The sequence below is a fragment of the Elephantulus edwardii genome, unplaced genomic scaffold (assembly GCF_000299155.1).
Source record: "Elephantulus edwardii isolate Elephantulus edwardi_28Jun2011 unplaced genomic scaffold, EleEdw1.0 scaffold00186, whole genome shotgun sequence".
Taxonomy (NCBI): domain Eukaryota; kingdom Metazoa; phylum Chordata; class Mammalia; order Macroscelidea; family Macroscelididae; genus Elephantulus; species Elephantulus edwardii.
The window spans coordinates 64,511-90,696 of record NW_006399936.1 but is presented as its reverse complement, the minus strand read 5'-3'; the positions used below and the strand labels follow the sequence as shown (position 1 = coordinate 90,696).

The following is a 26,186-nucleotide window of genomic DNA, read 5'->3' as shown; positions in this document are numbered from 1 at the left end:
AAGGTTATCAGCCTGAGCAGCTGGATAAATGAAAAGGCTATGAGATGACTCGGCTGTGGAGGGGAGTGTAGCCGTGTGATTTGGGAAATACTTGTATTACTTGTTCTATGTTAGGACATTAAGTCTGAAGTTCACAAAAGAGATTTGGCTTGGATACACCTTTACGGTCATTAGCATGAGATGGTATTTAAAACGATGAGATTGAGATGAGCTCACCCAGGGAGTGGGTGTCAATGTGGAAAAGAAGCCCGAGATCTGAGCCCCAGACGTTTTTCAAGTGGAAAGAGCCAGAAGGAAGAATCCACGAGAAAATATGGTGTCCTAGATGCCACCTGAGGCCAGTGTTTGGAGGAGAAAGTAGTATTTGATACGACAAATGATGCTTGTAGTTCAGTAATATGAGGACCGAGACATGATCACTTTCAACCAGGAGGAAGTCACTGGTGACCTGACGGATTTCTGTAGTGTGGCCAGGGGCAAAAGTAGAGTGAGCACGTTTAAGAAAGAATGAGGGCAAGGATTGGGACACAGTGGTCAAGCGCTTAGCCATGAAGTCTGAAAAGTCTGCAGTTCAAACCCTTCAACCAGAAAGACGGGCTTCTGTGTAGATTTACTGTCTTGGAAATGCTGTAAGGCAATAATTCTCTGTCTTACCAAGTTGCTATGTCTGAATTATCTTGACACGGTGGGCTCGTTTTAGTTTTAGGATAGACCCATATAGAGAGTTGTGTAAAGAAATGGAATGATAGCTTGTTATTATTGTTGTTGATTGCCTTGAGTCTAGCATGACTCACAGCGACCCAATGGCCTGAAGCCCTTCTACAACTATGGACATTTATCAAAGTTCATAGAGTTTCTGGGGGCATGTTGTTTAGGAAGTAGATTCCACTCCTGCTTCCAAACCTGTTATAGTATGTTATGTGCCATTTAGTCACTTGTGATGTATAGTGACCCTTGTATAGCAGCTCTGAACCCTTCCTTGTCCTGAGCCAGTCTCACTAATTCTGACACATCAACCCACATTGCCCCAGTCATTGTATTAATCCATCTCATCTGGGGTCTCCCTTTCCTGCATTGTCGGTCCACCCTTCCGAGCATGATGTCCTTCTCCAAAGACTGATCTCTCCTGGCCACATGCCCAAAGTAAGTGAGGTGGAGCTTCAAAATCCTAGCCTCCAAGGAGAGACTTGATTTCACTCTCTCTAAGACAGACCTGTTTGTTTTCTTGGCAGTCCATGGTATGTTCAAGACTTTTCTCCAGCACTTGAAGGCATCTATTTTTTGGTTATCCTTAGTCATTGTCCAGCTCTCTGAAGCATAACAAGTAATTGAAAAGACCATGGTCTGGATTACGTGCACCTTTGTGTCTAGACTGACATCGTTGCTCTTCAGCACTCTGGAGAGGTTCATGACAGCAGATTTTCCCAATGCAGTTCATCTTTCAATTTCTTCTTTGCTGGTGTTAAGAGTGTTGATTGTGGATCCGAGCAAACTGTAGTTGCTAACAACCTCAATCTCTTCTCTGTCTATTATGGTGCTTCCAGTTGGCCCAGTGGTGACAGAGCTTCAATCCATATTGAAGACTACAGTCATTGACCTTTTGCAGCAAGTGCTGCAATGATAGCTTCTTCATGTTGTTATGACTCATAGCAATCAAATGTACAAGAGCTCTAAACCCTGCTCTATCCAGTGCCAACCTCACTGTCTCTGACACACTCCCACCACCCCAATCACAGAATCGATCCATCTCATCAAGGGTCTTCCTTTCCTGCACTGTCCCTCCATTCTCCCAAACATGATGTCCCTCTCCAAGGACCAGTCCCTCCTTGCAACATGCCCAAAGTATGTCAGACGAAGCTTCAGAATTGTTGCCTCCAAGGAGCAGCCTGGCTTCACACTCTCCAGGACAAACCTGTTTGTTCTCCTTGCAGTCCATGGTATATTCAACAATCTTCTCCAGCACCACAGCTCAAGGGTGCCAATTTCCTTCCTGTCATCCCTAGTCACTGTCCAGCTCTCCAATGCACAGCACACAATTGTGAAGACTACAGCGCAGATCAGGCGCACCATAGTCTCCAGGCTGACGTCCAGATCAGCATCTCCCTTGTGCACCTGATGTCATGGCTGGGCAGTTTCTCCAGCTACATTTACCTGTTTGGGAGGGGGCTCAGAGTAGGTGGAGAGTTGTTTACCAGGGCTGTGGTCTTGACAGGCAAGTGTAATAAGCTGAGGAAGAGGAGTTGAGGATGTTTTCAAGAAATGGATGATAACAAATTGATTACTGATTGTAGGTAGTTGGGATAAGACGAAGCAGGGAATTGAGGACACAGGACAGTAGAAAGATGCTGGCATCAATGGACTGCGGTTCAGCAAGGTGATGAGGACTGAAGGTCAGAGATGAACTCAAAGAGGAGGGGCTGCATTTCTTTGTGACACAAAGCCTAGGGCACAGCCATGGAGCCATGAAAGTGACTGAATAGAGAGAAATGGAGTTCAAGAAAGTGGCATTTAAAAAAAAAAAAAAAAGAAAGTGGCATTTTAAGCCCAAGATGCTGGAAGTCTCCTTAAGATGGATATTGAAATAAAAAATTATGACTGGGTATGACAACAATCTGGAACAAGGGGTACATTGTGGGGTGGGCTAGAGGAGAGAGGGGAGGAAGAGGGAAGAAAATGTGCAAAAAGAAAGCAAATTAAAACATTAACTATGTTAAAAATTATGACTGGAAGATTATATAAAATATAATGTACATGAATGAAACATAATATATATGAATTATTATAGAGAAATCAGTGAAAAAAGTTATGACTGGGGGAAAAAACCCTGGGGCAGCAGAGATTAGTAGACAGATGGATAGGATTAAGGGACAGGCAAGGTACAGTGAGGATTTGATGACATTGTAATATATGGCATTGATGATCAATTAATATTAGAAAACAGAATGTGTCTGAATGATTGAATGAAAATTAAAAAAATTAGAGTGCTGTTGGTGAAATCCAGAAGCTATACTTTAAGGCCACTGGCAGCAGAGATGCCCACTGAAAATGCTAATGTTTAACTGCTCATAATGCCTCTTGCTGGCAAAGGTCCCTTCCTTTCTTGGGGAAATGCTTTGAGGGATGTATAAATCAGAAGACCGTCGCAGGAGAAGCCATGTTGATTTCCTGAGGCTCACAGAACAGTGTTACTTAACAGACTGTATATGAAGCTTTTTAAACCTTGAAAAGGTTTCCAATTTGGAAAATTGTAAAAGTGAAATAAATAGCTGTAACTACCTCCCAGAGTCAGCACATTTCAAAGGCATCAATTCTTCCATCATCCTTAGTCATTGTCCAGCTCTCAGATGCATTGCAGGTGACTGAAAAGACCATGGCCTGAACCAGGTGCACCTTAGTCCTCAAACTGACATCATTACTCCTCAATAATTTGGCACAGTCCCTGACTGCTGACTTTCCCAGTGAATATATCTCCTGATCTGACTGCTGGTACTAAGTGTATTGACTGTGGATCTAAGTAAGATAAAGTTGTTGAACTGTCTCAGTCCTTTTTCTGACTATCATGAAGTTGCATATCAATCCAGTGGTGAGGAGTTTTGTTGTCTTGATGTTGAGATGAAATCCGTATTGAAGGCCACAGTGTCTAACTTTCTTCAGCAAGTGCTTCAAGTCCTCTTTAATTTCAGCAAGGTTATGTCATCTGTATAATGACGGTTATTAATGTCTCCCTCCAATTGTAATGCCACATTTTTCTTCATAGAGTCCAGCTTCTCAAATAATTTGTTTAACCTATAAATAGATATGGAGAAAGGATGCGCACCTTTCCTAATTTTAAACCATGCAGTGTTCCCTTGCTTTGTTCACAAAGCAGCCTCTTGGTCTGGGTACAGAGTTTGTACAAGCACAATCAAGTGTCCTGGAATTCCTATTCTTCTCAGTGCTCACTATTTGTTATGACCCACATAGTCAAATACCTTTGCATAATTAATAAAGCAGAAATAAACATTTCCCTGGTATTCTTTGCTTTTAGCCAAAGCTGGTTGTTGGAAGAGTGCTGAAGATCTCATGCACTAAAAAAAATGAACAACAGGTATGTCTTGGAGAAGGTGCAGGCAGAGTCATTTCACATACCTTGGCATGCTGCTAGGAGAGGTTATTCCTTGGAGGACATCATGCATGGAAAGGTGGAAAAAGACAGGAAGACCCTAGGCTAAGTGGGACATGGTGACTGCAGCAAAGGGCTTGAGTGTCAGAGATTGTGAGGATGGCAGGAGATAGGACAGTGTTCAAACTGATTGTTCATAGGGTCGCTATGAGTCATACTTGAGGGCACCTGACAACAACAACCTCAGAGAGTAACATCACCTAACAACAAACACCTCACAGAGTGGTTATGCAGATAGAATATTGTATGGAATACAAATAATAATTTAATAAACATTATAAACATTTAAGCATTAGCTCACAGAACTCTCACAGCATGTTGTTATTGTTAAGTTCCATCTAGCTATGGCTCACAGAGATCCTGTGAACAGATCTGAACCTTGCCCTATAGTGACACTATGTACAACAGCCTTAAACCCTGCCCTATTCTGTGCCAATCTCACTATCTTTGACACACCTACTCCCATTACCCCAGCCACTGAATCAATCCACTTCATAGAGGGTCTTCCTCTCCTGGCTGTCCCTCCACCCTCCCAAGCATGGCATCCCTCTCCAAGGACTGGTCCCACATTGCAACATGTCAGATGAAGCTTCAGAATCTTTGCTTCCAAGGAGCAGCCTGGTTTGACCCTCTCTAGGATGAAACTGTTTTCTTAGCAGTCCATGGTATATCCAATACTCTTCTCCAACACCACAGCCCAAAGGCATCAATTCTTCTATCCTCTCTAGTCACTGTCCAACTTTCTGATGCATAGCAAGCAATTGCAAAGACTATGGCCTGTATCAGGCACACCTTAGTCTCCAGAGTGACACCATTGCTCTTCATTACTTTGGAGCGGTACCTAACAGACTTTCCCATCACAATACATCTTTTAATTTCCTGGTTGCTGGTGCCAAGAGTGTTGACTGTGGAGCCAAGCAAACTAAAGCTGTGAACAATCTCAAATCTCTTCACCATCCATCGTGATGCTGTCAGTTTGTCCAGTGGTGAGAATCTTTGTCTTCTTGACATTGAGCCTCACTCAATCCATATTGAAGGCTGCAGTCCTTGGCCTTCTGCAGCATCAGGTCCTTCAGATCCTCCTCTCAAATAAGGGGCAGCTTATTTGACAAAGTTAGTAACTTTGTCAGTCCATCTTGTTGAAGGTCTTCCTCTTTTTCTCTGACACTCCACCTTTCCCAGCATGATGTCTTTTCCCAAGGACTGGTCCCTCCTGACAACACGCCTAAAGCATGTGAGACAGTTTTATCCTTGTCTCCAAGGAGCGCCCTGATGCACATCCTCAATGAAAGACTTGCTTGTTCTTTTAGCAGTACTCTTCGCCAGCACCACAATTCAAAGGAAGAATTCTTCTGAAGAATTTTTTTTTCTTTCTTCATCTTCCAGATGAGGAAACGTTGGCAGGTTGCACCTGTAAGGTGTGAGGCTCTCCCAGGTCTTATGAGCACACTGAAATGAGGCACTGAACAAGCAGACAGTGGGGCTGTGCAGACAGAAAGGTGGGTGCCTGCAACACTCGGGCTCTCACCGGATTGGCGGCCAATATCTCCCTCCGGTGGCGGAAGCGAAGAGCGCAGCCAGAAAACGGACTGGGAGCAGCGTGGCGGGGAGAAGGTACCCGCAGGAGGTAGAGGTGAATCCTGGATCCAACAGACATTCTAGGGCTTTGAGGACTAGGGCCCCCGGAAGGCGCCAACACAATCCTGGGCGATTCACCTGGCCCAGGTGCCGCGGTCCCGCCCACTGTCGAGCCACCTTTCGCAGTCAACACGCAAGGCTTTTTGATGGCGGCTCTTTTGAGCTCGAGGCGGGGTCTGCACTAACCTCCCAGTTTTGGGGGTGTTAGTGGGGACTGCGGTCCACGCCTTGTCAGAGAGGCTGACCCCGGGCCGCTTCAGGACACACACGTGGTTGTTTAGCGGCTTTGACCCTGGAGGCGGAGAAAGGGGGCGGAGCACACAGTGGCACGCCCAGTGGGCGGGCCCACGAGCGACGGCCAATGGGACATGGAGGGGGCGGGCTCGGGCCTGGCATCCCGGTAGCCGCCGCGATCTTTTCCGCCCCTCGCCCCCTCCGCGGGTAGCGGGGCCCCGCGGCTGTCGGGAATCTCGCTCGAGGGGCTGCATCCTCTAGGCGTGGTGAGTGACCAGCAGAGTTGTGAGTGATGCCTGACAGAGGAGACAGTGTTCTCGGCACCTTCTTCTAGGGTCTGTGGGCTCCCCACCCTAATCTGGGCAGCTCTGTGTGTTTTGCAGGGTTTCCGGGAGAAAGTGGGCAGGGATGGGTCGCAGCGGATGTTGGGTGATGCCAGCAGGCCTATGTTTTTGCTGTGATAGTTTGAGGGGTGTGTTTGGATTGATAGAGTTTTGGGAGTGCCTTTTTTGGATGGGAGGGGGGAGAATTTGATGGGGCCAAAGAGAATGCAAAAGCTGGACAACATTAAGGAATCCCAAAGAAGAATGGACACATTTTAATTAAGATACTGGGCATATATACCTAGAAGAATAAATTGGCTTTGGAAGATTTACAACCAACGTGCTGCTTAGAAATGAGAATGGTGAGACTTCATCTCACATAGTTTAGACATGGAGACACCAGTCCCTGAAGAAGGTCATCCTAGCTTGGTAGCGGGTCACTGAAAAAGAAAACCAGTGGCGACAACAATGGGCTCAAACACAGCGTTGATTGTGAGGCTGGTGCTGGACCAGGCAGCGTTTTGTACAGTTGGAAGAAGGATTGCTGAGTTGAAACAATAACAAGAGGAGATGGAGGTAGAGATAAGTTGAGTTCCAGGAGTGTTACTCAAAGCCTCGAGTGTGCTGCTTGCCTCAGGACACCAGTCTTGGGGACAGGGATGTGGTGAGGAAGCAAGAAATTTGTGATAAATATAGTGATTAACAAACCCACTGGAGGATGAACTATGAGCCTATCCCCGGTCCACGGCACATAACAACAACCACAACAACAGGCAGAGAGTATGAGCTTCCCAGCTAGGTCCTTCTGCCGTAGCAACTGCAGGGAGCTTAGATGGAGGATGAACGGAAGCACACGGACAGCTGAATGTGGGGGTTTTTGACCGTATTTACTCCTCTCTGTGTGGTCTTGTCAGCTGCTATGTCCCAGACTAATTGAACTTGTCATATCAATATTCCAGAGGTAGTTGACTCCATCTATATGTCTTTTTTTAAGTTTTTTAAATTTTATTTCATTATTTTTGTGTGTGCGTACCATCAAATCAGATCTGACTGGTACAGGAGGAGATTGTCCCTCCTTCTCCAGCACAGCATCTGGTGGATTCGAACTGCGCACCTCTTAGATTGCAGTGCAGCTTCTTGCCATTAGGCCACCAGAGCTCACCCATCTATATGTCTTACAAGAAGCTTTGACTCTATCCTGATTCATAAACTCACACATTGTTGTTGAGTCAAGACTGGCTTCTAGCTGACCCTCTACGGGGTTTTCAGAGGCTGTAAATGGCACAGGAGGAGATGGCTTGTCTTTCTTGAGAGGAATGGTTGGTGGATTTGAACCATCAGAGAGGCACGGCCAAGGGAGCTCTGGTAGCCTAGTGGCAAGAAGCTGTGCTGCAATCCTGAAGGTGCATGGTTCACATCCACCGGATGCTCCTCTGGAGAAGAAGGGGTAATATTCTCCTGTGCCTGTCAGATCTGATTTGACAGTACACAACTATAACAAAAGACAGAAAAGAAGCAGAGAGGCACCGCCGCTGGTTAGCAGCATAACTCCTTACGATTTGTACCACCAGAGCCACTGTTCCTATTGTCCTGATTAAGGGAAGCATTTATTTTATTACCGTTTCATTTTCTAAGGAAAATTGCTAGAGCAAGCAGGAAAAAAACAATACAAAGAGGAGATTTTAGCTCCTGGCTGTGAATTTCAGGGGCAGAGGGGAGAGGCTACAACAAAAAACACTTGCAGAGGGCAAGCTGGAAAGGGTTTGAGAGGAGCTCAAAGGCATGTTAGTTTATTAGAACACACACCACTGCTGAAAGAATAGTCTTTTCTGTCCGAGGAGTTATAAAATGTTAGTGTCATATTATAAAAGGTTGATGAGCTCTGATGGCACAGTCTCTAGTGTGTTACGCGGCCAACCAAAAAAGGCTGCTTGTCTTTGGAGGTTTGAATCCACAAGCAGCTCTTGGGGAGAAAGGTGGGCAGTTCCCTCCTGGTAAGATTTCATTTCAACCCAACTTGTGCCCTCCAGTAGGAACTGACTCATAGCTGACCATTCATGGGGTTTGAAGAAGCTGTGAATCGCATGGGAGGTGATTGCCGGTCTTTCTCCCAAAAAGTCGCTGGTGGATTTGAACCCCCAGTGTAGGAACCATTTTTGGGTTAACAGTGCAAGTTCCTCCAGCCTTAAAAATCGAATGGAGGGTTAATATGAATCAGAATGAACTTAATGGCAGAGACCTTGAGGGTATTGGGTGTTTTTTTTTCTTTCAAGTTATTCTTATTATAAAAGGTTCAATTTTGTATTTTTTACTAATTCCTTGCAGGAGGGTGGCACTTGGGAAGATTTAAAAGTTTCTTAAGGCCTGTGGGTGACATGTTTGCATGGGGGAGCTTGAGAGTGGTGGCTCTGGAAGACAGCGTGAGGAGAGGTCCCTAGGCGGAATGCACTTCCGTTTTGTGGACTTTACTTCCTCTTGTGCTGCTGCTTTCAAAGAGAAGACTGGAGAAGTCTCTGCTGCTAGAGGATCTTTGCCCTCCTTCCAGAGTCATTACAACCTTGGGCTCAGGGATGTAAGAGGAAGGGCTTGATAGCCAGGTGCTGTTTGAATCTCTCACTGTTGGGGCTGAGGCTGGGACCATGGATTCTTGTGAGATGCTGGTAAGCTTGTGTGCGTGCGTGCATGTGTGTGTGTGTGTGTGTGTGTGTGTGTGTGTGTATGCTTGCTCGCCTGTCCTTTGAGAGTTTGAGTAAAGCTGTTTTGAAAGGCCCTGTGGCTCTGCTTTCATTTAACACCCTTTCTTTTGAAGGCCTCCTAACCCGTTTGTGGCTTCCTCTGCCCGCTCCCAGCCATGGCCAGCGAGAATTCACCCCTTTTGGCCTACCGGCTCCTGGGGGAGGAGGGAATGGCCTTCTCCGCTAATGGAGCAGGGGGTCCTGGCGGGGCATCTCCCCGGAAGCTCTCCACCTTCCTGGGCGTGGTGGTGCCCACAGTCCTGTCCATGTTCAGTATCGTTGTCTTCATGAGGATTGGTGAGTGGGTGAGGGATGGAGGGGTGCAGTGGTGTGGGAGAGGGGGCACTGGGACAAGGTTGGGAAGGGCCCTAGGAGAAGTGGGTGGATATAGGATATGGAAGGGAGACTCCCCAGGTCTGGGGTGTAGCTGTGCCCTGGAGCCTCCTTAGGTCCGTGGGGTAGAGGGTCAGGTGGGGTCGGCAGCTTTGGAATGTGACCTGCTTTGCGCTCTTGTGACAGGGTTTGTGGTGGGCCACGCTGGGCTGCTGCAGGCCCTGGCCATGCTCCTGGTCGCCTACTTCATCCTGGCACTCACCGTCCTCTCTGTCTGTGCCATCGCCACCAATGGAGCTGTCCGGGGGGGCGGAGCCTACTGTATCCTTCAACAGGATGGACTAGGGTCGTGGGGGGTGTCGTCTGTATTTTAAGGGGGCGGGGTATGGAAAGGTGCTCTGGTGGCTTAGTGATAAGAAGCTGCACTGCAGTCCCAAAGGAGTGCGGTTCGGATCCACGAGTTGCTCTGCGGGAGGATGGGCAGTCTCCTCCTGTGCAATTTAGTGTCTCTGAAAACCTGTTGGAGGGTCAGCTATGGGTTGGTTCTGACTCAGTGGCACACAAGGACAATAAAAACACGGAAGGGGTCAGTACCCTCTATTCTTGGTAGGCGTGAGGCAGTGGGGGGAGTCTCATGAATGGCATTAGACTAGTGCCACTCTGGTCTACCAGGAGTTTTCCCGGCTGTTGCTTTGGTGTCCTGAGCGAGCTTGTGAGTTGAGTAGTTTTCTCTCCTTTTCAGAGATGAGGACACTGGAGCTCAGAGTGTGTTAGCGCCAGGAGGTGGGGACTTTGGGTCTCATTGCCATGGAGTCGGTGGAGGGCCATCTGGAGAGACCGTGTTCCGGGGCCCCTTCCTCATGTGCCATTTCAGTTTCTTTTCCCTTAACGCTCAACCCCCTGCTTCTACTTTCAGTCATGATCAGTCGGACTCTGGGGCCTGAGGTCGGGGGCAGCATCGGCCTCATGTTCTACCTGGCTAATGTCTGTGGCTGTGCTGTGTCCATGCTGGGGCTGGTGGAGGCTGTGCTCGACGTCTTTGGGACTGGTCTGTGGACTCCCTGTCCTAGTCTGGGCAGCTTTGTGGGTTGGCAGGGTCTGGGGCCATGAGAGAGAGAAGCCATCTCCAGCGGAGGGGCAGACTGACCCTGGTAGCTTGACTTCCTGAAGCCCCGGCTGTGTGCTCAGCCTTACGTGTGTGATACAGATGTCCGGGAGCTTGGCCTTGGCCACGGGGAGCGTAGCGTCTAGTCCAGGAGACCAGGCAGATATGCCTCAAATGAACATATAGCAAGATTGGTGGTGTTCAGAGGGAGGGTGAGGAGGCTTGGAGGAAGTGGGAATAGGGCCTCTCTGGAGGCAGGTGGGACAAAGAAAGGTCTGTTTCTCCTTTTGGTCATGGTTGGGGTTGGGTCCCTCCTTGAGGTCTGACCTTTTATCACCGTCCCTCTCTTTCAGATGCCACAGGGCCCAGTGGACTTCGAGTCCTACCCCAGGGCTACGGCTGGAACCTGCTCTATGGCTCCTTGCTCCTGGGCCTTGTGGGTGGGATCTGCACTCTGGGAGCGGGGCTGTATGCCCGGGCCTCCTTCCTTACATTCCTGCTGGTCTCGGGCTCCCTGGCATCGGTGCTGATTAGCTTTGTGGCCGTGGGACCCAGGGACATCCCTCTGACTCCTCGACCTGGCCCCAACGGCTCCTCCATGCCCTACCAGGTTGGCCACTTCACTGGCTTCAATAGCAGCACACTGAAGGCAAACTTGGCAGGTGAGCTGGGCACTGTGGTGACGGGGGTCCCTCAGGATGTGGGGGCAGCCACGTGGAGGGGCTGAGTTCTTGCAGCTGCTGCTTGGGAACAGGTGTCAGACAATTAGAGGGCAAGCTGTCTGAACCTGGGAGCAGTGCAATTAAAGTTTGTCTGGTGTGTGTTGACGGCTGTGGTTTTTTTGCCCAGGCCGGACTTCAAGACAGCCGCTGGCTTAGATGAACTTGTAGCCTTGTTGGAGAGATAAGATAGACATTCAGGAAATAACTCAGTAGCAGAATGAGACAGGGAGAGTCGAGGAGATAAGAATCACCTTGGCGGTTTAAGGCAGGGAGACCTGACTGGGAGAGGCTGGAGTAGGTTGGATGGGAAGGCTTGGAGGGTTCAGCTTGGGCCAGGGAGGGAGGGCATCTCAGGAAAGAGCATGGATTAAGGCTGGAGGGAGGAATGGAGGAGGAGGCGGGTTGAGGAGAAGGTTGATAGGTCCAGATAAGCGACAACCAGTGAAAGAGGGTCAGAACTGGAGTCTTGGGGAGAGTGATGGAACAGGTAGGGGCTTGTGTCCTAACAAGGAGGCTGACGAGCTTCCTGGGGACAATTCCTCCTCAGCTGGCTATGCCCAGGACTACACGACGGGGGCCATGATGACCTTTGCCAGCGTCTTTGCTGTCCTCTTCAACGGCTGCACAGGCATCATGGCAGGGGCCAACATGTCAGGTGAGAGGCCCTGCCCCCCGGTGGGGGAGGCGTGGGGGTTTTGGAGGTGCAGGGGGATGTTGGAGGGAGCTGACCTTCTGTGCCCCCCCTTCCTCCAGGCGAGCTGAAGGACCCCAGCCGCGCGATTCCCCTGGGCACCATCGTTGCTGTTGCCTACACCTTCTTCATCTATGCCCTGCTTTTCTTCCTCTCCAGCTTCACCTGTGACAGGTGCCTGGGAGTAGGGGTTCAGCCAGGCCCTCGGCAGGGTGGGGTGGAAGGGCAAAGGTTGGTGGTGCACCTGAATAGCCAAGAGAAGCACAGGCCGGGACACAGATACCCAGGTTTTAGGGTGAAGAGGAAATAGGAACCCTGTCTGTTGGTGAGAGAGAAATGGAGCTGGCTGTAGGGACAGAGTAACTTGAAGCCAGCACTTGCCAGTACCTGCCCTGTGTGTGAGTACCTGTCCTGTGTGTGAGTACCTGCCGTGTGTGTGTGTGTGCGTGTGGTGGGCCAGGGGCTTTTCACTCAGTTTGCATTTTCATTATTACTTGGTTTCCTTTGCATACAGCCTTGGGAATGACCCTTAATAATGAAACCCAAAGCATCAAATGATAACTAATGTGTACAGGTCCTTGGAGAGGGACATCATGCTTGGGAGGGTGGAGGGACAGCACAGGAGGGGAAGACCCTCTGAGGTGGATTGATTCAGTGACGAGGTGTTCAGGATGGGTGTGTCAGAGGCAGTGCGATTGGCACAGGATAGAGCGGGGTTTAGGGCTGTTGTACATAGGGTCGCTATGAGTCGCAAGCGACTCGACGGCGCATAACAACAACCACCACTGAGATGGAACCTAACCCATAGCTGACCCCCCAGGAGTTTTCAGAAGCAGTTCATTACGAGGGAGAAGATTTCCTGTCTTTCTCCTATGGAGCAGCTGGCCGATTTGAACTGCATACCTTTGCGTTGGGAGCATAATTCCTTACCACTAAGCCACCATAGCTCCCTGATAACCAGTGAATACCCAGAAAATCCCTTGGCGCATTTAGCGTGTTGCTCTGTTCCTTGAGGTTGTGGCTGGGGCTGTGAATGGACACAGGTTTTCTCTGCTTGGCGTCAGGAGCACTTTTCTCACAGAGCCTTGTGGCGTTTGCACATCTCTTTACCTGTGTCCTCCATTGTCCTTCCATCCTAGGACCCTCCTGCAGGAGGACTATGGCTTCTTCCGGTCCATCAACCTGTGGCCCCCACTGGTGCTGATTGGCGTTTACGCTGCATCTCTCTCAGCTTCCATGAGCTCACTCATTGGGGCCTCACGCATCCTCCATGCCCTGGCCCAGGATGACCTCTTTGGTGAGTTCTCGCTGGGCTCTGGACATGCCTTCCGGGGTCTGCCTCGGGCCCCTTTTGACCCAGGCTGACGTGGCTGCCTCACATCTATTTTGACAGGTCTCATCTTGGCACCGGCAAAGGTTGTGTCCCGAGGGGGAAACCCCTGGGGGGCTGTGCTGTATTCTTGGGGCCTCGTGCAGGTAATAACATCCCTCTCCAAGCTACCCCCCCCCACCACCATATCGTGGTTACCTGTTCTCTGGTGGGAAGGGTTTGGACTGAGATACCTGTAGAAACGTGTAGATGATACAAATGGGTTTTCATGCTTGGCTGCTAACCAGGGTTTGGAGATTTGAGTCCACTCAGACACGTTAGCATAAAGGCCAGGTAATCAACTTCCGAAAGATCACGGCCACTGTTAGCCCTGTGGATGGAGCACAGTTCTGCTCTGATGCACAGGGGGCCAGAGTTGACGTGACAGGAGTTGGTTTACTGGCAAGAGATGTACAGAAAGGCAAGGCTGTACTGAGTTGTTGGCATTTTGTGTGGGGTGCATTAGCATCTGGATCAGTGCCTGGCCCTTTGTGTCCCCCCCCCAAGCTGGTGCTCCTGGCAGGGAAGTTGAACACCCTGGCTGCTGTGGCCACTGTCTTTTACTTGGTGGCCTATGCTGCAGTGGATCTGTCTTGCCTGAGCCTGGAATGGGCCTCAGCCCCTAACTTCCGGTGAGTGAGTAGGATGCCCATGTCCTCAGAGGAAAGGAGGGAGGAATGGGGCCTTGGGCCAAGAGGGTGAGGATTAGAAGGGAATGGGTGCACATTAAAGGCAGGGCCTGAATTCCCCTTCTTTTTTCTGTCTCCCACCAGCCCCACCTTCAATGTGTTCTCTTGGCACACCTGCTTGCTGGGGGTGGCCTCCTGCCTGCTCATGATGTTTCTCATCAGCCCTGGGGCCGCCGGCGGCTCCCTGCTTTTCATGGGCCTGCTCTCTGCCCTGCTCACAGCTCGAGGAGGTCCCAGCAGCTGGGGCTACGTCAGCCAGGCTCTGCTTTTCCACCAGGTTGGGTAGCTTGGAGGAGGGTGATGAGGGAGGAAGCCTTCTGGGAAAGCCTATGTCTCAAGAGGGCCCCTCGGCTGGAGTCGTGCCCCCGTGGGACGTGCTGAGCGCCTGCCCTTTCTAGCCCTTCTCCCTACACCTCTTCCACGTCCTCAGGTGCGCAAGTACCTGCTCCGGCTGGATGTGCGAAAGGAGCATGTGAAATTCTGGAGGCCACAGCTGCTGCTCTTGGTGGGGAACCCTCGGGGCGCCCTGCCTCTGCTGCGGCTGGCCAACCAACTCAAGAAGGGGGGCCTGTATGTGCTGGGCCACGTCACCCTGGGCGACCTGGGTGAGTTGTCCTTTTGCCCATTTCCTGTCCTCTTGTCTTCTCTTGGTCTCAGACATTCTCGGTGTCCCAGGCATGTGTCTTTGCTGATCACCTCCCCAACCATGCTGCTTCAGCCTACCCAGAAAAATTTTATTTATTTATTGATTGATTGATTGATTGATTGTCTGCCTTTTGGGATTTGGCCGTAATGTGCTCCTTCCTCCGCCTCCTTTCTCACAGACTCCCTCCCCTCGGACCCGGTGCAGCCACAGTATGGGGCCTGGCTGAGCCTGGTGGACCGGGCCCAGGTGAAGGCCTTTGTGGATCTCACACTCTCACCCTCTGTGCGTCAGGGGGCTCAGCATCTGCTGCGGATCTCAGGCCTCGGTGAGCTTCCTTCTTGTTTCTCCAGCCTCCTATAAACCCAAAAAACCCCTAAACCCTCTACTGTCAAGTCGATAGTGACCCTCCATTACAGTTTCCAAGACCATAAATCTTTATGAGAAGAACTTCCCTATTTTACTCCCTCAAGAGTAACTGGTGGATTCAAACTGCCGACCTTTTTGTTGTTGTTGTTGTTATGTGCCATCGAGTCGTTTGCGACTCATAGCGACCCTATGTACAACAGCCTTAAACCCTGCTCTATCCTGTGCCAGTCTCATTGCCTCTGACACACCCATCCCAATTACCCCAGTCACTGAATTAATCCACCTCATAGAGGGTCTTCCTCTCCTGTACTGTCCCTCCACCCTACCAAGCATGATGTCCTTCTCCAAGGACCTGTCTCTCCTTACAACATGTCCAAAGTATGTCAGGCGAAGCCCCAGAATCCTTGCCTCCAAGGAGCAGCCTGGTTTAACCCTCTCTAGGGTGCATCTGTTTGTTTTCTTGGCAGTCCATGGTACATTCAATACTCTTCTCCAGCACCACAGCTCAAAGGCGTCAATTCTCCTTCTATCCTCCCTAGTCATTGTCCAACTCTCTGATGCATAACAAGTGATTGCAAAAACCATGGCCTGTATCAGGCGCACCTTTGTCTCCAGAGAGACACCGTTGCTCTTGAGTACTTTATAGAGGTCCCTGACCGCAGACTTTCCCATCACAATACGTTAGCAGCCTGATATATAGCTCCTATATGGCTCTCCTTAAGTCTCCGCTCAGAGTAAATGAAAAATCACATCTCGTAGAGATGAGATTCTGTGCTGAAAGATAACAGCCACAGAGATGTTGGCCTATGATAAGATCTAATAGGAAATGCTGAGGTTTAGAGTTGGGGTGACTTTTTTAAACCCTGAACTAAAAATTGAGACACAGGCTCTGACAAGTCTGTTGTAGTTCTGGGGACCACGGAAGAGTAATTAGCTTGAGTCTGGGGCTGCCCCATTAAATTGCGGGCAGATGGTTCCTAAGAACCAGAGATCAGAGAGAGGAAGACCGCTGTGACCTGATGTGGTCATAAAGGTTTTATGCAGAGATGGTTGTCTCAGCCAGGCTTGAGTTGAGAGAAGTGGGGAACACTGCAGCTTGGGCCAAAGACCACAAAGCCCGCAAGATGCTGGGGGTTGGGAAAGGTTCCCAGTTGTGTGACTGTGTCTTCTTGCTGACCGTGTTGGCTTTGGGTTGCCCAGTCCTCCAAATTAACTTTCTTTTCTTAAAAAAAAAAAAATTGAAATTTTAGTGAGAGTTTCTAGAGAACTTGGATTTCCATTCGTTCGTTTTTGTACATTTTCCTCCATGCCTCCCCCCATTTAGCATTTTTTTCTTTGGAAAAAAATTTTTTCATTTGTTATACAGTCCCTGCCTCCGCCAAGTCCACTTTACTATGCAGCTCTTATTCTGGACTCTTGTCATGCCAGTAATACCTAATCATATATTTCTTTTATATGGTTCTCTCCCTCATCTGTTTCCATGCTGTGTACATTATTTATCCCCTTTTTTCTTTGTTTCCCCCCAACTCCCATGTCAGTCCTATTTTATAACAGTGACATTATGCAGTATTTGTCTTTTTGTGACTGAGCTATTTCACTCAGCATAATGTCCCTCATTTTGTAGAATACTTAATGAGTTCTTTGTTTTTCAGTGCTGCATAGTATTCCATTGTGTGACTATACCGCAGCTTCTCTATCCATTCATGTGTTGTTGGGCATGTGGCTTGTTTCCAACTCTTTGTGTTGTGAACAAAACAGCATTAAGCATGGGTGTGCACCGACTTCATTTTCAATGTCAGTGGCCTCCTTCTACATTTAGGAACTGACTCATGTTCAACAGTATAGTCTAGTACATGGCTGTGCTCCTGGCAGATCAGAAAATGCTTAAGACAGGATGTCACTGTTTCTTTCGCTGAGTATGTGTGTTGGGGGGGATGGGCTCTACAGCTCTCTAGATCATGATCGAGCCTTGTTAGACACTTCCAGCGGCATCTGAGAGCCTGATCCTTCTTCCACTCCACCCTTTATGGAGAAACTTCTGCAAAGGAGCAGCTACTTTCAAGAAATGTATTTTATTAATTTTTATTTTATATTAGTTTGCTTAACAAAGTTTGTATACATTGTGTTTCACTCTAGTCTTCATTCACATTGTATGTCATATAATCATTCCCATTCTTTATATTTTATAAAATTAATCACTATTGAACTATGCCTACCATTATCCTGTCTTATCAGGTCCCTGCCAGATCGTCCCCATTTCTTTTACCCCCACCCTCCACCCGCCAAATTGTTCAAGCCTGTTATTTCACCCCTACCCATCCTCACCCTTCTGTCCCTACCCCTTCTCCTCTTGGACCCTTTACATGTTTTACTAGTTATCCGTCTATTATTACAATAATGATTGTTATGCAATATTTGTCCTTATGAGGCCGAGTTAGTTAGTTCACTCAGTATAATGCTTTCCAGTCTCTCCCAAGTTATATAGGAATTTTCAAAATCATTGCTTTTGATAGTGCATAATATTCCATTGTGTGAATGTACCACATTTTTTTTCAATCCATTCAGTTGTGGTTGGACATTTGGGCTGTTTCAGGAAGTGTATCTAGATTCAAGTAAAAGGGAAAGGATTTCTTCAAGTTGTATGTTTTCCTGGAAAGTAGAATATGATTTACTGGTAAATTTTTTTTTGCCCCTCCTCCCAGCTTTTGTTTCTTTAGAAGGAAGAGTCATAAAAGTGGTCGCAGGATCTTCCTACAAGTGCAGCCATCTCAAAGGGAGGGATTATCCCATTCTGTGCTAGCTGTACATGTGCAGGGAGTCCCCACGGGCTGTGTGTACAAGCGATCTGACTTAGGCACAATCATAGTTGGAAAACTTCCCTGCATCCACAAGCAGATTACACTAAAAATATAAGGTATATAAATGACTTGTACTGGTAGCCTAGTGGCAAGAAGCTGTACTGCAATCCCAGAGGTATGCGGTTCAAATCCACCAGATGCTCTGCTAGAGAAGGAGGGGCAATCTCCTCCTGTGCCAGTCAGGTCCGATTTGATGGTACACACACAACAAATAATAAAGTAAAAAAAAAAATTAAAAGATTTGTAATAACATATGGGTGCTATATCATGTTAAAGATGTTTTTGTGTATTTCCAAGTGTTTTTCCCCCCTATTTTTATGCCTAGATAGGTACACTATATATACCAAGACAAACATTTGATTAATTTAGCTAATGTTGGATACAAATGGTGCCTAACTGTTCTGATTCACGTTCAAGTTCAACTTAAAGACAGATTGAAGAATGGAACTCGTTTGTAATCCTGGGGCTGCCTGTATTACACATCGGGAGCCGTTGACAGGGCCTTGTGGCCTGGTGGTTTGCACACACATGCTAGTGTGGAGTTGGACTGTTGGCCCAGCTACCTACAGGCAGGGGAGACTGTGTGCCACTTATTTCCCCTGCTCGGGGCCTCAGGTTTCTTCTGTGTAAAACGGGAGGGTAAGTTGTACCTTGTTTCAGGGATTGTTATGATTGTTATTGTGTCCAGTCGAGATGGAATTGACTGTTAGCTGACACTCCAGTGAGTCTTCAGAGGCAGTTAATCGCACAGGAGGAGATTGCCCATCCTTCTTCCAGCATCTAGTGGATTTCAACCACGTGCCTTCAGGAGTGCAGCGCGGCTTCTTGCCACTAGGCTACCAAGATGTTAAGAGTCCTAACAAGACCCAGCTTCTGGTAAATTCTTCAGAGATCATGTTTCTAAAGAAAGCACCATCTCAGATCTTTAGATCTTTGGAGGCTGAGCAGCTATGCTTTATCTCCGTTCACTACAGAGTCTGGGCACATTTCTCTGGGGATTGAAGCCTCGAGTTTGTCTAATCAGGGTACCAATCTCTTCCCCACATGAAAAAAAAGTATACTGCTTAAAAATGTGGCATGAACAGCATCTTCCCAGGGAGCAGAAGTGCTCATCAGAGAAGGGACTCTTGTGAACTTTGACTGTTTAAATGGAGGTTAGTGGAGAGACGAGTTAAGCAAATATGTGTGAAATTGCTTGGGAAGCTGGAAAACTCATTATGCAAATGTATGAGCTGTTCCCAGAGGCAGTGCAAATGTAATACTTAGTGGCTGACACATTAGTTGTGAGTGTGTCCGAGTGGGTGCACGTTAGTGTGGTGTAAAGTCAATGGGAATCTGACTTCTGATGGCTCCTTCCTCCCTCTTTCTCTCTGCCCCTAGGTGGCATGAAGCCCAACACGCTGGTCCTGGGTTTCTACGATGATGCTCCCCCCCAGGACCATTTCCTCACAGACCCAGCCTTCTTGGAACCTGCTGACGGCCCTAGGGAAGGGGGACCCCCCTCCCTGAGCACCTTGTTCCCTCCACCTCGGGCTCCTGGAAGCCCCCGGGCTCTCAGTCCCCAGGATTATGTGGCCACCGTGGCAGATGCCCTCAAGATGAACAAGAATGTGGTCCTTGCTCGGGCCTGCGGAGCCTTGCCCCCCGAGCGGCTGAGCCGGGGATCTGGGGGCACCTCTCAGCCACACCACGTGGACGTGTGGCCCCTCAACTTGTTGCGGCCCCGGGGTGGGCCTGGCTATGTGGACGTCTGTGGCCTCTTCCTGCTGCAGATGGCAACCATCTTGGGCATGGTGCCTGCTTGGCACAGTGCCCGTCTCCGCATCTTCTTGTGCTTGGGGCCTCAGGAGGCCCCTGGGGCAGCCGAGGGGCGGCTCCGGGCACTGCTCAGCCAGCTGAGAATCCGGGCTGAGGTGCAGGAGGTAGTGTGGGGTGAGGGGGCCGGGAGCAGGGAGCCGGAGGAGGAGGGGGGGGAGTTTGAAAACTGCGGGAGGGGAGATGCTGAGACAGAGGCCCTGGCAAGCAGTGCCAACGCCCTAGTTCGTGCCCAGCAGGGGCGAAGAGGGGGTGGACCCTGCGGCCCCGAAGGTGCAGATGGGGAGGAGGGTCCTTCCACTGCCCTTACCTTCCTGTACCTGCCTCGGCCACCCGCTGATTCTGCCCGCTACCCCCATTACCTGACACTGCTGGATATCCTGAGCCGGGACCTGGGCCCCACACTGCTCATTCACGGCGTCACCCCTGTCACTTGCACTGATCTCTAATGCCTAACGTAGCCCTTTCCTGGTGTGGGTAGAGAAGGCCCACGCAGGCCTCGCCACCCTTCTAGATTAGTGGGCGTGGAGGGGAGAAAGCACCACCTCCTGGCACCTGGGCCTGGAGCCCAGTGAGACCGCCATGGGGTTGTGGGCCCAGGTCCCCCCTCCCTCCGCATTTGAATGGGACCCTGGGGAGGGGCACTGCCCAGGGCAGCTGTGCACTGTGGTCCCCACCACGGGGAGGGGCAGTCACTGGTGCCTTCTCTGGTGCCTTGATGGGAGGGGCTGGCTCTCCTCTTGCGACTCTAGGCTACCTCAGTTTCCCCCTCAGCCTCCCTCATGCTGACAGGTTCACTGACCTCTGAGGTTGTGATGTGTTTGTGCTGTTTTATTTTTCTAACTCTGCTGAACGTGAATAAAAGACCCAAAACACTACAGGCTGGCCGAGCACTGCCTAGGGTGATAGGTGAAGGGGGTAGGGGGCTGGCGAGGGGGTCAGGTACCCTAGGGAGGGGAAGTCCGGATCTCCGAGTGGAAAAGCGGGGTGCTGGAGCTGGCCCTGCAGCAGGACTGCCAGTGGTGGGAAGGGGTTGGGGGTGGGGGGAGCCACGCAAGCCAGAGGCCTCCTGGACGGGGCGCTCCCCGCCCCACAGGAGGGGCCAGCTCTGGGAAGAACGGTGGTTTAGGGCCTAGGGGGCCACGTGACCCTCCCCCAGGAATGTGGTGATGTCATCGGGGGCGTGGCCGTCCCCAAAATTGGGAAGGAAGAGAGAAGAGAAAAAAAGGCAAGAGAAAGTTTCTTTCCTGGAGTTCCAGCGAGTGGAGGGACCGAAGAGGGAATCGAGACTAGAGATCCAGGGCTCTGAGGGCCTCCCCCTCCCCAGTTCCAGGCCATGTCGGGGCCCACCTGGCTTCCCCCGAAGCAACCAGAGCCCTCCAGAGCTCTTCAGGGGAGAACATTTCCCCGAGGTCCCCCGGGCCCACCAGTGGCCCAGGGAGCAGGTAAGGCAGCCCTGGTGCGGGGCCTGGGGGAGGAGGAGCCCAGCTTCCCACCCCTTATCACCCCCTCACCCCAGGCCTGGAAACTACCACCAGGCCCATTCTCCCGCCTCAGGAGGGGGGACGAGGGACCTTCTTGGGACCCCTTGTCTTCTTCCCCATCCCCACCTTTGATCTCTCTTCCCCTCACCCCAGCACTCCAGCCCCACCCCAGAGTCAATTTTTGCCCCCTCCCATCTGAGCAGTGTTACCGGGCCACAGGGGGACTGGAGGATCGGGGGCCAGCCTGGGGGGGCGCCCATGGAGCACCGCAGCGCCCACAGGTGAGTCCTGGGAGTCGGAGGTGGAGTCCTGCAGAGCCAAGTTGGGGTCCAGGGTGGGAGAGGAAACAATAGGATTCGCTTTCTTCCTGTTTTCTTTTCCATCTCCAGGGGCTGCCCCCTGATAGAGGGGGCTTGTGCCCAGGAAGCCTGGATGCGGAGATAGACTCACTGACCAGCATGCTGGCAGAACTGGATGGGGGTCGTGGCCCCGTGCCGCAGCGCCCAGACCAACAGGTGCCACCTGTCCCTGCCCCCCAGCTGTGTTCTTTCCCTGTATTCTTAACCCAGATCCAACCCCCCCACGTCCATCCTGCTTCCATGTGCCAGAGGGAGGGGCACCCAGCATGAAGTCTGGCTTAGAGTGATCACTAGGTAGTTAGCCACTTGAGGGTGTAAAAAATGTGCCCGTCTTGGGGTCACACAAGGGCTTTCCACAAATGAATAATCTGCAGTGGGCCTTGCTTACTCCTATGGTCTATTCCTTCACAGGTTTATGAACCCCCTCAGCCCTCTGGCTATCGCACCGGCTCTCTGAAGCTTAATGGAGGGGGAGCTGCACCCCCACAACTCCCAGCATCCCCTTATGGGGGCCCTACTCCAGCCTCCTATGCTACTGCCAGCACCCCTGCTGGCCCAGCCTTCCCTGTGCAAGTGAAAGTGGCACAACCAGTGAGAGGCTGTGCCCCACCCAGACGGGGGGCCTCTCAGGCTTCTAGGCCCCTCCCGGGTCCCCACTTTCCTCTCACAGGCCCAGGTGAAGCTTGGGGGGCTGGCTATAGGAGCCACCGGGAGCCAGGACCAGTGGGTAAAGAGGAGGCTGCTGGGGTCCCTGGCCCTGCCGGAGGAGGAAGAGGAGGCAGGTACGGACCTCAGGTGAGCACACGGCACTGGGGCTCTGGGTCTTCAGAGACATCTAGCTACAGATTGGGTGGAGTGAAAGTGGTGTTTTATATTCTGGTTTCAGGGCAGAGTTACAGGCCTGGGATGTCTGAACTATGGAATCCCAAAGGGTATAAGGGAGGCCAGGAAATACTGAAAGGAAAGCGCTAGTGCTTCATCCTGGCTCCCCGAGCCTCTGCCCTTGGCCTTGGACTGAGATGCTTCTTGTGGACTTTCTGAGTTTAACTGCCTGTTATGTCACACTCAGGGATTTTTACAGTGTCAGGAGCCAGACGTAGGAGCAAACCCAATTCCTACCTCCCGGGTCCCCCTGAGCCAGCCTCCAGAGGAGGAGCTTGAGAGACTGACCAAGAAGTTGGTGCATGACATGAACCACCCACCGAGCGGGGAGTACTTTGGTTAGTTGCCTCAGCTAATGTGGCAGGAGGAGGAGGGTGAACTGGAGAGGCAGGGGAACGGTGGGGTCTGGTCTCTGGTGGGCTAACCTTATCTCTGTTATCCCTAGGCCGGTGTGGAGGATGTGGAGAAGATGTGGTTGGGGATGGGGCTGGGGTAGTAGCCCTTGACCGTGTCTTCCATGTGGGCTGCTTTGTCTGTTCTACGTGCCGGGCCCAGCTCCGGGGCCAGCATTTCTATGCTGTGGAGAGGAGGGCATACTGCGAGAGCTGCTATGTGGTGAGTAGTTGGGGCTGGTGGCCTGGAGCCAATAGGAGAAGAGGTGGTCCTTCCATCCAAGGTGGAAATTGGGAATGGGATGGGCAACCCCAAAAGAGGAATAACATTCAAAACTGGTGCACTAGAAACTGCTGGAAGGGAATGACAATGGTGTCTTACTAACGTGAAGCATTTTAGAGTTATGGAGTCAAATGTCACATCAGCTCTGAGCCAGACTTTGTTGATTCCCATTTTTTTGGAAAATGACAGCTCAGAGGTTAAATAACGTGTCTAGTAAGCCTCAATACTGGCACCTGAGCTCAGATCCTCTCCGGTTCACCTTTCACTGTATCATATGCAGGGGATGGGTTTGTAGATGGGTAGGCTGGCAGGATGTCTGAAGGGCTGCCACAGGGCCCCTGGACCTAGTTGCTCTCCTTCCCAATAGGCCACCCTGGAAAAGTGTTCCATGTGCTCCCAGCCCATCCTGGACCGGATCTTGCGGGCGATGGGGAAGGCCTACCACCCTGGATGTTTCACCTGTGTGGTGTGCCATCGAGGCCTTGATGGCATCCCCTTCACCGTGGATGCCACCAGCCAGATCCACTGCATTGAGGACTTCCACAGGTTGGTCTGATCCTTTGCATTTCCCTCACCTCTCCTTCACGTGCTGGTATCTCGTCGTTCCTATCTACAACCCTGGCCTTGCTTCCTTCTCTTTCCTACTGTCTAAGACCATACCTCTGGTGTCTCTCATTTCCTCCTACATCTCACCTCTTCTGGGCTCCATTATTCCCCCAACACTGGTCTTGACAGCTTCATTGGTTCCCTTTCACTCTAGGAAATTTGCTCCACGCTGCTCGGTGTGTGGTGGGGCCATCATGCCGGAACCAGGTCAGGAGGAGACTGTGCGAATTGTTGCTCTGGACCGAAGTTTTCATATTGGCTGTTACAAGTGTGAGGTAAAGAGGCCTGGCCAAGAAGAAAGTGGGTCTGGAAGGCGGGGTGTAGTAGAGCTCGAGGGAGAAGGAACCCAAGGAAACTGATAGAAAAACTGTTAACTTCCTTTCTAACAGGAGTGTGGGTTGCTGCTCTCCTCAGAGGGTGAATGCCAAGGTTGCTACCCCCTGGATGGACACATCTTATGCAAGTCCTGTAGTGCCTGGCGCATCCAGGAACTCTCAGCCACCGTCACCACCGACTGCTGAGTCTTCCCAGAAGCACCTGCTGCGTCATTGCTCCCGTCAACCACGCTCCCTTCAAAATTTTGTCAACTAAACCTTGCCTCCTCTTCCTTGAATTGTGAAATAATAATCCCCCAAGAGTTTCCCTAACACTTTCAAGTTTATTGTTTCTTCTGATCCTCACACCCGCCTCAGATACAAGCATGCTTGTCACTGCTGGCTTTTAATTTGTGAGAATTCTAGAACTAAGAAGTGATGTTCCCCAGATTGGATGCTGCCCAAAGTGCAGCTCCAAGATTAGCACCTAGCTTGAGTCCTAGGAGCTCTAGTGGCCCATTGGTAAAAAGCTGAGCTGCCAACTCAGAGGCACTTGGTTTGAATGCAGCAGCTGCTCTATGGCAATTTATTATGTCTAAAAACCCGCAGCTGCTCTATGGCAATTTATTATGTCTAAAAACCCGCAGGAGGGTTAGCTGAGTCAGTTCTGAGTACCGTACCTAACAACAGCTTGGTTCTGGTTCTGTTTTTTGTGACTCTCAAAGACTCATTGTCATAGCAAGTTGCCCTCCACTGGTTTCCAGCCGCTGGCGGATCCGAGTTGCCTGCCTTTGGGTTGGCAGGGCAAACTCCCTACCGACTACTCGATATAGACTTTTAGCACAGAAACACTTTTCGGTGCTTCGCAAAGGGCTGCAGTATGCTCTAGAGAGGCAGTTTTTCCTATTAAGTCTTCACATTCAATTAATTGAAAAGACTTCAGGGAGGGGTTGATTGGTGGGAAGATGCTGACTATTGATCAGGAAACATGGTTATCAGAGTATCAGTTGGGGAGAAGGTTGAGATTTGCCCATTTTGCTTAACAATAAAACACTTTTGTGGCCGAGCAGGAACAAAGGGTTTCCCAGGAAGCGTCAAACTGCCACACCAGAAATGATGGGCTTGCAGGTGGGAACGCGAAGTGGTGGGCACACAGACTTTAAAATGGTTGCGCTCTCCCTCTAACGCCAGCACTCGCTGAGGCCAGAAAGTCCGAATTAAGAGTCCGGGTGGGCAGCCAAAGACTGGATGCGAACTGGCTGAGAACGTGAACACAAGCGGCACGTCAGTTCAAACCAAAGGCCTCAACCGGTTTCCGGAAAGCACACGTGATCCGGCTCGGCTCCCGTAGTTTCCTGGTTCTCGCGCCGGAAGCCGCACAAGAGTTCCCCACGTTGGCCCCGCCCTACGCTTGTCTCCGCCCACCTGCTTCACTACTAGGGCGCGCGGGCTGTAGTTGACGTAGATGACGTGAAGCTTGAGCTCGGAATAGTAATTTGCTGTTCATCCTCTGTGCCAGTTTCTCTTGCTTTCTGAGACTCCCTTTGCGGAGAGTTCCCCGATTTCCTCACATCTTACGGGGTATACTCGTCGCGCGCCACAGCGCAGGTGCGAGCCCAAGTCACCCAAGCAGTCCTAGGCCAACCGACGGCCGCGACCGAGCGCGGGTGGGGGAGGGGAGGGACCCGGCCAACCGGGGCTTCCGGCGGGCGCCGGTACGAGACGGAGGGAGAGGGCCCCGGGGCAGGCGGGGAGCCGTGGGCGGCGGCTGGCGGGGCTCGCCGCCAGGGGACGGGGCAGGGACGCTCTGAGGGGCGATAGAGGGAGTATCGGAGCCATCCTGTCCATCGTGCGTCCAGGCTAGGGCATTAGGACGGCGGGAGCCCCGGGTGGGGTGTTTCTCTCCCCTTCCCGCCGTTATTCACCTGCTTCTTGACTACCCGTCCCCGGGTTCCAGGTGCCCTGCGATCGCGCTATGGGTGACAGTGATGACGAATATGATCGAAGGCGCCGGGATAAGTTTCGAAGAGAGCGCAGCGACTACGATCGGTCTCGGGAACGAGATGAGAGACGTCGTGGGGACGATTGGAATGACCGGTACGACCAGACACCTTTTTCCCCTCCGTTTTGTCTTCCTGCCTCGTTCGGTTTCAGCCCACCCTGACTGGTCTTTTTTTTTT

At 50.9% G+C, this 26,186-nt stretch overlaps 3 protein-coding genes across 6 annotated transcripts in view; all 3 read left to right on the top strand.

Moving 5' to 3' along the window:
* The first annotated feature begins 9,208 nt into the window (after positions 1-9,208).
* SLC12A9 (solute carrier family 12, member 9) lies at positions 9,209-20,135 on the top strand. The gene is made up of 13 exons (XM_006896455.1): positions 9,209-9,389; positions 9,612-9,746; positions 10,342-10,473; positions 10,884-11,192; positions 11,800-11,907; positions 12,006-12,117; positions 13,083-13,240; positions 13,337-13,419; positions 13,820-13,944; positions 14,086-14,278; positions 14,432-14,606; positions 14,826-14,972; positions 19,252-20,135. The coding sequence occupies exons 1-13, from the start codon at positions 9,209-9,211 to the stop codon at positions 20,133-20,135; spliced, it is 2,742 nt and encodes a 913-aa protein (XP_006896517.1).
* Positions 20,136-21,022: 887 nt separating this feature from the next.
* On the top strand, positions 21,023-24,213 carry TRIP6 (thyroid hormone receptor interactor 6). Its single transcript, XM_006896454.1, has 9 exons — positions 21,023-21,131; positions 21,324-21,451; positions 21,560-21,685; positions 21,941-22,323; positions 22,655-22,749; positions 22,857-23,026; positions 23,454-23,632; positions 23,847-23,967; positions 24,082-24,213. The coding sequence occupies exons 1-9, from the start codon at positions 21,023-21,025 to the stop codon at positions 24,211-24,213; spliced, it is 1,443 nt and encodes a 480-aa protein (XP_006896516.1).
* Positions 24,214-25,965: 1,752 nt separating this feature from the next.
* Positions 25,966-26,186, top strand: part of SRRT (serrate RNA effector molecule homolog (Arabidopsis)) — an 11,877-nt gene continuing 11,656 nt past the window's right edge. For 2 of the 4 annotated variants that reach the window (XM_006896453.1, XM_006896452.1), the window contains exon 1: positions 25,966-26,103. In XM_006896453.1, the coding sequence (XP_006896515.1) occupies positions 25,982-26,103 (122 nt within the window). In that variant the 5' untranslated portion in view covers positions 25,966-25,981. The remainder of the gene's footprint in view (positions 26,104-26,186) is intronic. The other 2 variants (XM_006896451.1, XM_006896450.1) reach the window with 1 other exon arrangement.

Excerpts from the sequence above, each read along its gene's own strand:
- SLC12A9 (XM_006896455.1), top strand. The coding sequence starts at position 9,209 with ATGGCCAGCGAGAATTCACCCCTTTTGGCCTACCGGCTCCTGGGGGAG. Across the intron at positions 10,474-10,883 it reads GCTCGACGTCTTTGGGACTG|ATGCCACAGGGCCCAGTGGA; the intron begins GTCTGTGGACTC and ends CCTCTCTTTCAG. Across the intron at positions 14,279-14,431 it reads AGGCTCTGCTTTTCCACCAG|GTGCGCAAGTACCTGCTCCG; the intron begins GTTGGGTAGCTT and ends CCACGTCCTCAG.
- TRIP6 (XM_006896454.1), top strand. The coding sequence starts at position 21,023 with ATGTCGGGGCCCACCTGGCTTCCCCCGAAGCAACCAGAGCCCTCCAGA. Across the intron at positions 22,324-22,654 it reads GGAGGCAGGTACGGACCTCA|GGTCCCCCTGAGCCAGCCTC; the intron begins GGTGAGCACACG and ends TCCTACCTCCCG. Across the intron at positions 23,968-24,081 it reads TTGGCTGTTACAAGTGTGAG|GAGTGTGGGTTGCTGCTCTC; the intron begins GTAAAGAGGCCT and ends CCTTTCTAACAG.